Source organism: Lagopus leucura, unplaced genomic scaffold (genome assembly GCF_019238085.1).
Source record: "Lagopus leucura isolate 7727_CA_CO unplaced genomic scaffold, USGS_WTPT01 Super-Scaffold_100004, whole genome shotgun sequence".
NCBI lineage: Eukaryota > Metazoa > Chordata > Aves > Galliformes > Phasianidae > Lagopus > Lagopus leucura.
This window is the reverse complement of record NW_024962264.1, coordinates 64,955,196-64,967,295: the sequence shown is the minus strand read 5'-3', so window position 1 is coordinate 64,967,295 and position 12,100 is coordinate 64,955,196. Positions and strand designations below refer to the sequence as shown.

General features: G+C 53.2%; 1 protein-coding gene across 1 annotated transcript; it reads right to left on the bottom strand.

The window, feature by feature from the left end:
• Positions 1–1,655: 1,655 nt before the first annotated feature.
• LOC122180368 lies at positions 1,656–10,856 on the bottom strand. Its single transcript, XM_042871974.1, has 2 exons — positions 10,775–10,856; positions 1,656–5,103 (listed from the first exon to the last, which is right to left on the bottom strand). Exon 2 carries the CDS (start codon positions 5,091–5,093, stop codon positions 2,472–2,474), a length of 2,622 nt encoding a protein of 873 aa, XP_042727908.1. The 5' UTR covers positions 5,094–5,103; positions 10,775–10,856; the 3' UTR covers positions 1,656–2,471.
• Between the last annotated feature and the right edge of the window lie 1,244 nt (positions 10,857–12,100).

The following is a 12,100-nucleotide window of genomic DNA, read 5'->3' as shown; positions in this document are numbered from 1 at the left end:
CTGTGCTTTTCCGCAGCGTATCAGTGGGTGCGCTGTGGAGGCCAGCAGGTCTTTTTCTTTTCTCTTTGAGTAATGTTTTGTAAGCTGTCGCTGTGTAGGCCAACATCAGCAAGCATGTATCTTTGTGACTATGCTGTGGTATTTGCCAACAGAATGGGATCCTGGGCACTCCGATCTAGTGTTGGCAGCCCTGCCCATGGCAGGGCATTGAAACTCAATGAAGGTTCCTTCCAACCCAAGCCATTCTGTGGTAAAGCAATGGGAGCACCCAGCAGGACTGACTTGTGTTTGTGTTCCAGACAGTGCTCACGTATTACCATCAGCCAGGTCCTTCATCACCATGCTGGACGAACTGAGGAAAGGCAACACCATACCCAGGTGGCTGCAGCCACAACCTGTGCTCCTGCACTGCTGTTGGCTGTACATGGAGCACTGCGGCACCTACAGGTGTGCAGGGGACAGCTTTATCTTCAACAATCCCGTGGTTCTCTATTGAATAAAGCACCACATTATTTCTAGAGATGCTGGGAAGAAGGGGCATGTATTTGTAAGAGTGTTGTTTTTTTTTTTTCCTCTCCTTTTTCTTCTAGCCTGTGCAATTCCAAGTAATCTCCTGCCTTTCTGTTCTCTTTCAGAAGAGGTTCAGGTGTGATGTTAGGAAAAAATAATCAGAAAGTGTGGTGAGGCATCAGCACAGGATGCCCAGGGAGGTGGTGGGGACACCGTCCCTGGAAATGCTCAAGAGTTGGGTGGATGTGGCACTGAGGGATGTGGGTTAGTGGGCATGGTGGGGATGGGATGCTGATTGGACTGGGTGAACTTAGAGGATTTTTCAACCTCAATTCTATGATTGTTTTCAGGTTCCTGTGACTCCTGCCCACTGCTCAAACTGCTGAGAGCAGCTGCAGCAACAATGTCATTTTGATTGCCCTGTGATTTAGTTCTTAATCACACCATCTTGTGTTAGTTTCACCAGTGGATGGAGATGGTATGAAAACTGTCCTTGGATTGATGCAGAGGGCAGCAGCTTTCTGCAGCTGCAAAGGATGCTGCTGCTGCATCCAGGAGCCATGTAGGGACTCTGCTGACGGTGAAAATACAGGTGTAGGAAGCCCTTTCCCTATGGCTGTACCATAATCTCTGGACTAATCCTTGCATTTCTGCTCTTTCCTGGTGCAAGTTTGAGACTGAAGAAGGTGTTATATGTGAATATGTGGAGAGGGCTTTTTGTCAGTGTAATGCATCCCAACCCAGAGAGAGCAGACCTCTGAGATGAGATAGGACACACGGGCTGGAAATGAGGTAGTTGATTTATTTTCTGAAATTGGCAATGTTATAAAGTTGTTTGAGACCCCCTGTATACATTTCAAAGCTCCTTTCCATTTTAGAGACAGAGCTTGCAGACAGGAGAAGCAGAGTAAAGAGGAGACTGTGTCTGTACGTGAGCTGTAATGTCAACTCAGAGCCCCACTCTTCAAGGCAGAATTCCCCGTTTCAGTGAGTATTCTGCAGACAAATAGCAAGGGAGTGAGTTTGGCCTGGAAAAAGGAGAAAAAGAGCACATCTTTTCTTTTTACCAGAATTTCTCTTCTACAGGATACCTAAAGCTATAAATGTGGGTGGGGTGTGAGCAGGAAATGATGAAATAGACCGTCCATCCTCTAACAGACAGATTTTATTGGTTACACGCACAACTAAGCAAAGCAAAGCAGTGATGTCCAGGCTTCAAGAACAAGACCTCACCAATCCGTTGGCCAGACGTCTTGGGAGTCTTGGGAACCCAGAGAAGGTTGCTGCAAAGGTCCATGTGGATTCGGCTCCTTTAAGTCCAAGGTGATCACGTGATCTTTGGTTTTGCTCCTCTATCAGCTTTCCAAGTCTCTGAGGCTGATAGCACCTTTGCCAGCTTCTGATTCTGCTTTTCTGCACTCAGGTTTTATGTTCCCTTCTGTATCCTTCCAGAAGCACTGTCCTTGGCTTTCCCTAACCTCTTCTCCTCCGCTTAAGGAGTCTTAAATCACACAAAAGCAGCTTTTTGTCATTAGCATTTGGGAGTGAGATATTCAGAGAGAAGTTATTCTTACTTTCTTACTGGGAGGGTAATCAAGCACTGGAACAGGTTGCCCAGAGAAGTTGTAGAGTCTCCACTGTAAGGACAGTCAAAACCCAGCTGGACACAGTCCTAGATAATCTGCTCTAGGTGCCCTTCCCTGAACAGGCAGATCGGGCCAGATACCTCCAGAGGCCCCTTCCAACCTCAACCATTCTGTGGTTCACACCTACAGGCAGGCTGCACGGCCCGCCCTCTGCTCCTGGATGGCCCTCTTGTGACAGCAGGGGTAACCCCCTCACATCAAGGTCTGGTATGGCTTGTGTCCCCACCGCTCAACGCCTACTGGGTTGCAGCCAACAGCGGAGCTAAAGGTTCTTCTTGGTGGCAAACACAGAGGCCAACCCAGTCTTGCCCTTGACTATGGCAGGAGGCGCTTGGCCAGCCCCAGTCCTTTCAGATGGTTCTCAATGCAGAGCCTCACGTGCCTTATCCAGTAACAAGTAGCAACCATGGCAAAGCACACACAGATTTGCATTAGCAGTATGACTACAACAGGATGCAGGAGCGCGTTGAAGATGCCGGTCGCTGTTGGGGACCAGCCAAAGAAAATTTCCCACCAGTGGTGCTCTCCCACCCTCTTAATCCGTTCCACTACCTGCTTTATAACGTTACCATCGTGATGTACAGTTATTAGGATCTTTTTAGCTTCTGCCTTAGCATTTTCTAAAAGCTGTTGTAAATTTGCATGCTCTAACATTTCTTTTACTAGCGACAAATCCATACCAATTGGGGTCGGGGTTATACTACGATAAAGGCTATAGTTTCTGATTAGCAATTGGCTAGTAAAAACTGGCGGCTTATACACGAAATCACAGCCTCTAATAATAGCTACATTGCAAGCACACGTATTTGAATCATTGAATACGGTCTGATTGTAGATGTCATTAATTTGCACGTATTTACACACTGTTCTAAAGCATACACACCCTTTCCCTACGTAAACTAACACGGTTTTGTTATTGCTGCCAGGATTGATCTCAAAATGGCACACCCCCTCACTGGTGTCAAAGCAGACATCGCTCGCCTTAAGGGCATCATCTTCGCATATGAATCCCAGCCCCCGTTCCAAGATGCAGGCTTCCAGATCTACAGATTGCCATTTTCTGTCTGACACTCTTGCCCACATCCGGTGGTCCAGGGGATAGACCACGGACCCATTTGTGCTAATCCCCAGGGCCACGATGGGGTAGACCTTTTCGATGCGGGCTTCCACCACGGTGAGGACGTAGGCGATGACTGAGTTGAGGACCTGGTCGTGGGTGAAGTTCACCAGCCTCCACCAGGCTTGGAGCTGCCGCTCCTTCTCCGTGGCTGAGTCCCACACGATCTTTCGGATCTCGGTGGGGAGGATGCCGTTGTCACCATCCCTCAGGATACCTGCAACGACACTCTGCACCCACATCTGGGCCTGGATGCAACTAAGAGCAAGGGAGACATTATTTTGCTCGATTCCCAGTGCTTGCAACAACACCTGGTGGTCTTTCTCACTTATGTGTTCCCAGGTAGGCAGCACCTCAGACACAAGCCACTGCCCCATCCCTAGGCTGGCCAGGGATGAATTCAGGGGGTTGAGGAGGCCTTGCACACCTGAGGTGACAGCCTCCAACTTGTTGGCCAAGACCTCAACGTTCATGCTGTTGAGCACTCCCAGCCCAGCACCTCCTCCTCCCAGGGCTGTGGCCAGAAGGTCTCTCCTGGCGCGGGCCTCCTGCATGGAGCGGCTGTGAAGCCAGGCCTGCCAGCCGGTGTAGAGGGTGGACAGAAAGGGAGCACAGTGCGGTCTGATGGATGAAATATTGGCAGTGGACAGGGACAGCACCACCTTCTTCAGTGATCGCACAGGGCTGGTCAGCAGCTCTTGGATGTGATTTTGCTTGACTACGTATGGGCCTATCTTGGAAACAAAGGGACGCAGGACAGCAATGATGGGAAACTCTTTTTGAAATCCTTCGGGGCCTCCTATCAACCACTTTCCTCCAAGCTCGGGAGACATTTCTACACTCAGCTTTCCTTGACACCACACTTGGAGGTTTTTCAGTGGACGTGAACAGTATCCATAATCCTGGCTATACCATGATGTCTCTGCATTTAATTCAGATCTACTAAGTGTTTTGCTCTCAGGGACACAATTTACTGGCACAACCCACTTACGGCTGTTAGGAGCAGTGAGAGTCACAGTGGTACCATTAATTCGCTTTGCATCAGTTACACTTTCTTGAGAGTATCTAATTTCTAATTTTACTTGGTTCCCCACTTCAGCGTATTGGGCTGCACGCCAGGCCAAAAAGTGGCACCTCAGGGCCTTAAGGGCAGCAAGTGAACGCATCGTGGTGACAATCTTGAATTTAAATGACAACCCCACACTGTTTTGGGCCCAGAGACAGACCACAAAGACTGGCTGGACTAACGTAAAGTTGCACCAACAATCCAATTTTTCCAGGGCACAGTTTTTTTTCTGACTCTTCTTGGTTTTTATTTCAGTTACGGAGATTTGAGTCACCTGCTGATGAGTAGAACCATTAATTACCCTGCATCCTACTTTAATTTCTTGCCCCACCTTCCCCAGCAGCTGCGGAAGCCTGCTGGTGCTATCCCAGCTCCACTCGTTTTCCAAATACACTTCAGTCCCATGCATAACTACTGTTGACAAATTTAAGCGCCTGTTAGAATTTAATCCCATACTACCTGAATATTTCACATGAGCTTGAGACCAAGGCCAATCTGTGTCAATTTTTACATACCGCCTGACCCTGTGCTGGGCTGTGGCCCTTTTGCTGGGGGGTGTGTCTAAGCTGGAACTGACTTTTTCTTGGAGGTGCTGGTGGGTTGGTTGGGCATGTTGCATGCTCAGCACTATAGACATACCAGAAATCAAAGCAAATCCTGCAACCACAAATTTGAAAGCATTTTCCCTGCAGCACACATAGGGATGGTGATGCCACGAAGTTCGCCTTTCCCGCTGGTCACAATCACCTTCCATTTTCCTTCATCTGCAAAACATAAGCAAAGCGGGCTCTCCAGCCCCGTTAATTTCCCTTCCATGCTTTTAACTGTGAAGAATGGAACCATTTTTCCTGTCTTTTCGCCCCCTTTCTGATTTCTACTTGGTACATGGAGGAACTGGCCTTGTTCACAACCCTAACCGGTCCCATCCACTGGGGTCCCAGCTCCTGGTTCTTCTCTCTAACCCCCCGATATGTTACCAGGTCCCCTGTGTTCCACTCCACGGGGCGCAGCAGCACTCCTAGCTGCTTGTCCATCTTGTGGATGTTGGCCTCCTGCACTGAGGCGAGTTGGTGGTACGTATCTGACACCGTCCTCAGCATGTCCTGAACCCACCTGTCTGTCAGCACGCGGGGCTGCAGTTCGTCTGGCGGTGCCCCTCTCTGACACCAGTGCTCCAGCATCTTTGGGTCTCTAGCAGGAGCCATTTTTGGGGGAGAAGGTACGTGAGATGCCACAGCTCCCCGTAATGCCAGGAGGACAAGTGGGAGTTTCTGATCCCAGTCCTTCCTTTGTTGGTTTATGATCTTCCTCAATGCTATCTTCAGTGTTTGGTTGGGCCCCTCCATCAAGCCAGGCTTGTGGAAATGCCCCATGATGTGAAGCTTTTGCTTAATGCCCAATACCTGGCACACTCCTTTCGAGACTTCTCCGACGAAGCGTTGGCCATGATCTGAGTCAACCTCTTTTGGGATGCCCCACCGTGAGAAGATGTGCTCTACCAGGATCTTGGCAGTTGTGTTGGCTGTGTTGTTTCGAGCTGGAAATGCTTCCACCCACTTGGTGAAGTTATCACTGATCACCAGGCAGTACTTGTTTCCTAAGGCCGTTTGGGGCAAAGGACCGATAAACTCCATCTGTAGCTTGCTCCAAGGGCCAGAAATCCTCTGGTGGCCCAGGAGGGCTTTTGCTGTTTTTGCATCAGGATTGTTGGCTGCACAGGTGAGGCAGTTGTTGACATACCTCTCTACATCCTCTCTCATCTCAGGCCACCAACCAGCACCCTGTAGCCTTGCCAAGGTCTTATCTATTCCCAAATGCCCCTGCTCATGAGCCAAAGCCACCAGCTCTGTCCGAACAAGCTCAGGCACCACCCAGACTGGGAAATCTACCCCCTCTCTCCGTGCCAGGACCAGACCTGAGACATCCTTCCAGACCTTGCACCCTTTGTACTCCCTGCCCTGCGCTAGCTCCCGGACACTTGGGTCTTGTGCCTGCAAGCCCAGCAAGTCCACATTCTCCCAGTTCCTGCCTGTAGCCACCAACAGGGGACCATTCTCGGAGGGCCTACTGGCCTTCCACATCTGCCCTTCCTTAGCTCCTTGTTTGGCTTTGGCATCTGCCTCTTTGTTCCACTTAGCCTCCTCTGTTCCCTTCTTGTGGGCCCTGACCTTAATTATCTGGGCTGGGTGTGCCCTCTGCTCTGCCAGCTTGGCAAGGTACTGCAGCTTTTTGGCATAGGTGACAGGCTTGCCATCAGCTGACTGCATGTCCCTCTCCCTCCAGAGTGGCAGCCACTCCAGTGCCACCCTCACCACCCAGCCCGAGTCTGAAAATATGGCCAGCGGCTGGTCTGCTGGCGTGTTCTCAAGGGCAACTGTCACAGCCACCAGCTCGGCAGCCTGGATGGAGTGCGGCAGGCACTTCCCTTTGACCACCTCCCCAGTGCATCGGTTGATGGCAGCGTAGCCCGTGTAGGGCACCCCGTTCTCATGGTAGTTGGAGCCATCTACAAACCATACCACGTAGCCTCTGTCCTTGGCATCCACCAAGCTGATGCTGCTCTCAAACAGGGGCGCCCGCTGTGGCTTTGGCTCCCCCATCTCCTCCTCATCCTTCTCGCTGCTGATGACCACCCCATAGATGCTGGGTGGGGGCTCTTGAGTCTCCCCAGGGATGTCCTTGTTGGGCAGTGCCAGCACCCAGTTGGCCATCCTGGGGCTGCGTATGGGTCTGTTCCCTCCCTTCCCTGACAAGAGGTACCTCACTGGGGCACGGGATGTCCTTAGCAGCACTGGGGCAGACCCCACCAAATACTCCCAGTGCTGCAGGGCCCAGATCAATGCCAACACCTCCTTTTCGTATGCAGTGAACTGCTGCTCAGTTGGCGTCAGGAGCCGCGAGGCGTGGGCAATGGGTTGGAGGAGGGCACCATGATGTTGGCTAAGGGTGGCCCTCAGCCCTGTCCCCACGCTGGCCAGCTGCAGCACATAGGGTCTGTCACCACAGGGCCACACCAGCATGGGGGCTCGGGCAACGCTCTCCTTTAGAGTTTTAACTGCCTCATCCTGCTCTGGACCCCACTCCCACAGAGCATCCTTTCTGAGGAGCTTGCAGAGCGGGGCGGCCTTCTCTGCAAAGCCCTCGATGAACTCTCGGGAGAACTTCACAAGAGCCATGAAGGACCGTAAGGTGGTAACATCAGCTGGTGCTGACAATTTCTGTATCAACTCAACCCGCTGCTTCTCCAGCGAGCGCCCTTCCTCCCTGAGGGTAACCCCTAAATATGACACCTCCTTCCAGCACAGCTGGGCCTTCGTTGGGCTGACCCTGAACCCTGTCTTCTGGATGGCCTCCAGCACCTCTGCCAGAACCTCCAGGTTCTCCTCCTTGGTTCGAGTGTGGATGAGGATGTCACCAGCACAGGATAGCACGCTCTCTTTGTGGCTGAGCTTCTCCCACATCTTCAACACATGCGTGTGGCAAATGGCAGGGGTGCTGTGAAAGCCTGGAGGGAGCCTGGTAAAGGTGAACTGCCGTCCCTGGAGAGTGAAGGCGAATTTGTGCCAGGACTCGAGGTGCAGGGGGATGGCGAAGGACACGCTGGTCAGGCTGAGCACTGAAAACCACTCTGATCCCCGGAAGATGGCTTCCATGACATCAGGGTATTTGGCCACCGTGGATGCCTTCAGCGGGGTGACCTGGTTGAGGGTGCTGTAGTTGACCGTCAGCCTCCAGGTTTTCTTGTCAGCTTTCCGCAGGGGCCACACCATAGCATTGCTGGTGCTCTGCTGCTCCACCAGCACGCCCTGGTCCAGCAGGGTTTTGACTGTATCCCATAAGCCCTCCTCAGCCTCAACTGGGTACTGGGGCTGCTGCTGAGGAGGGGGGTCTGGCCCTTTTATCACAACTACGGCATCGATCCGCCCGCAGTCCAGCTTGTTCCTTGCCCAGACCTGTGGGAACTGCTCCGTCACCCGTTTCACTCGGGGCTCCCATTCGGGGTGGATCAGGAGCTCAGGAGCTTTGATGGACATGACTCTGTGGCTTGCTGGGATGATGGGCACATCACTTTGAGGGCAACGTAACAATGTCTGGTTTGCCAGGTCCACTACCACCCCCATCTTTGTAAGAGTGGAGATGGCCAAAATTCCTGGCTTTCCTTTCATTTCCATTTTCCCAAATTTTTCTGACCCCTTGGCAGTTCCAATTTCGAAGGGTATGGGCTCTGTGAATGGCACTGAGGATTTTTGGCCATTTGGCCCGGTTACTTCAATAATTTCGCGTGTTTGGAAGAGCCCAGTTTCACCAGGGGTCATATTCAGAATTGAATAAGAGGCACCAGTATCAATTAACATCACTTGTCCAAGCACCCTTCCTCCAATAGTTATATCAACTATCAGGCGCCCCCACAAATCGGTCTTAATCGGTGCCACAAAAAGGGGCGATGCAGGTGCCTGGCAGCCCTATTGCTGAGCCTTAGACCCCGGGTCGATGGGGTTGGAGCTGCTGTGCTTCTTGGCCTCGTGCAGCGCCAGCTTTCTAAACAGCTCTGCGTCTGGCAAGCCATCAATGTCCTCCTGCTTCTCATATTTGATCAAGCGCTTCCTCAGCTCAGCCCGCCAAGGGTTGGACTTCTGAAACCTCAGCCCTTGCTGGTTTTCCTTCCCCGAGCTGTTCTTGCCATCAGGATCTTTCCGGTTGTCCCCTTGCATTTTCCTCATCCCCGCGTTTTGGAAGGACATGGCTGAGGGTTTCCCCTTTTTCCCCCCCAGCATGTACCCTGGGAACGCCTGCTTTTGTAGCTCAAAATTCTGGGTCAGGATCTGTTCTAGCTCTGACAGCGGCTTCCTCGCCGCATCCCCACCCGCGATCACCCGCAAAGGGGGGGTCAGCCCCACCACCAGCGGCTCCTTGAATTCGGGCCTGTCAAAATCAAGGGGGGACTCCTTAGAACCAGGCAGCCCCGCCATCTGGTAGAGCATCTTTTTACGGTTGACATAGGCATCTGGCCGCTCCTCAGGGTTCTGCTTCTCCTGGTGGAAGAGCACCAAGGGGTTGACCTCTGGGAAAAACACCTTTAGCACCGCCGACTGGACGTCCCCGATATCCTGGACATTGCCCATTTGCACATCCCCCGGCAGGGCCGCGAAATCATCAGGTTTCATGCACTTTCTCACCACGTCTATCAGGTCACTGACCGCACTGCCGCTCTGGCACCTGGGCAGCCTCTGGGCCCTGGACAGCCAGTTGACCGCTGTCTCTTTGGTCAGAGGCCCCAGCATCTTTCCCACCGTCTTGAGCTGCTCAGGGGTGAACCAAAGCATGGCCCGGTTGGTATCAATGGCCTGCAGCGGGCCATGGCTGACTGGCTCATCAGGAGGACTTTTCTTAGTTTTAGCAGCCTCTGTGTCACTGCCCTGCAGCTGGCACACCTCCTCCCGCAGGGGAGCATATGGGGATGGCCTGGTGGGGCCGTTGGCCCCCCACACATCATCCTCATAGTCATAGTGGGGTGGGTGTGGATCGAGACAGTCATCCCCCTCGCCGTTCCCGAACCGACTCCTCTTGCCCTGGATGGCAGCCACAATGCCCCGCGACACCCCCAGCTCAGCCTGCAGCTCCTGGATCTTGGCGTGGCACACCTTGTGATCAGGGCCATTGCCGCGGTCCCGCTGGGCATCCTGCAGGACAGCCCGCACCGCGCTCTGTGCGTCATGTGTCTCCCCGATCCATTTGCCCACCTCCTTCTCTAACTCCTCTGTTTTCAACTTCTCGTAGCCCAGCTTGCTCTCCAGCCGGGTTATCTCCACCGCGCTCCTCAGCGAGTCCCCGCACAGACCCTGAACCTCTGCCCGCAGGTTATCCACCTGCATCTTGAGCTCGCCCTTGGCCTGCTCCAGTGTCTGCACACTCTCAAGAGCCTCCTTAAGCAACTTCGACAACTCCCTGCCCACCATCAGCAAACCCTGCAAGGCCGCTCTCTTTTTGCACTTGTTAGTGGGTTTGGGCTTTTTGTTCTCCTCGGACCAGCTCTCCCACTGCTGACACAGCTGCTGGTACGCCTCGGGACCCTGAAAGGCCCCAGGGGACCAAATCGGGGGGAGACACTTCTGGAGCACAAATTGCTCCAGCTTCCAGTTGCTAACGATATCGGACATCATAGCGAGAGTTGGGGTGACGAGCTGAGAGACGACCGCGTTTCACAGCACAACTACCATAACACTGGGACCCCACGGACCCACAAACCAACCCTCCAAAAAGCCCCACAACCTCCCTGGGACACCAAACCCAGCAGCAAGGGAAGGGGGTGGGGGGGACAAGGGGACAGTGGGGGATGGGGGAGAAAGGCCTGGCAGGCGGCTGCTGCGGCCCGCCGGCACCTGGGGTGCAGGCAAAGAGGAGGAAAAGAGGAGGACCCCGATAATAAGATCTCACCAATCCTTGTCCAGATGCACTGGGAGTCCTGGGGACCTGGGGATGGATGCTGCAGAGCTCCGCTGGATTTGGCACCTTTAGGGTCAAGGTGCTGGCGGGGTCTCGGAGCCAGCAGCTCTTTATAGCCATGGCAGATGGTTGTTTGGGGAGGATATCGCCTGTTTGCTTCCTCGGTGCCTTTCCCTCCCTCAGGTGCGGCATCTCCACCACTATCTTCCCAAGGACAATTTGCTTGGCTTCTCTTATCCTCTCCGGCACTGATAACCACAGAGCAGGTGCTCTGCTCATTATTTTTTTTCAGGGGGGCCGGATTAGTCACTGCTACATCTCAAGAAGCTCTGCTTGCACCAAGTGCCCTCAAGAGGGAGATCTGGAGCAGCCACTGCCACCTGTCCCTGACCACCCGTACCCCAAGATTCCCTTCATGGCCCACTTGCTTTCCGCACCCCTCTGCTAGCCCCTCAGCCTGAGGGACATCACACCTGGGCCCCAAACCATCTGAATCTGTAACACTTGTTCCCCCTCAATTTACACAATGAATATTTCACACCCATTTTATCTCCCAAACTTCAGCAGCAGAATTTCAATGCCATCCTATTGCACACAGGCGGGTAGCTGGGGGTGAAACCCTGCTCCTCACAGCATGGAGGGGGGCTAAGCCCTGCTGCAGCATCAGCTGAACTGCAGCTGGAGGTCTGCAGCTGCAGAGACAGTCACGGCTTCACCCCACAAACCACACTGCAGCTCAGAGCCCTGCACACCACTCGGCCCCCTTCGTTTTCCTCTGCCATTACACAGAAAAGGGCATTACTCATCCTCCTGTCGTTCTCAGTGCTGCTTCTCTCCCTCCCTCATTAAAAATAAGTACTTGGGGGGAGGGAGGGAGAGAAGCTCCCACGCAGCTGCTTGAGCCCTGGGGATTGCCCACTGGGGACCCCACCACCCTATGATCTCCTAACTCCAATAACTGCATGCCAAGGCTGAGCAGCACTCTCCAGTTCCAAAAGTCCTGTAGTCCAAAAGCACTGAGGGTGCAGCTTTGTCCTTGTTTTTTATGCCCAATGTTTGCATTTGTGGCTACTGAGGGCAGCTCAGCCCTCTGGATCCGACCATCCCAGATAGGCAGTTCCCTTCTCCAGCCCCTGCATGCTCAGCACAGCCTGGCTCATGGTTCTGCTGCAAAATGGGATTTCAGCAGAACTGGGGACCCCGCTGAGCCATGCTTCTCCACTGCAGACCTCTTATTTCCCAATGGTTTGTTCTAGTTACCCAAAGCAACACATTTTGTTGGAAAAAAGACACCAAGGTGGAGGGGGGGGCGGTGGG

Coding starts and splice junctions, on each gene's coding strand:
- LOC122180368 (XM_042871974.1), bottom strand. CDS start 5,093: ATGGAAGGTGATTGTGACCAGCGGGAAAGGCGAACTTCGTGGCATCAC.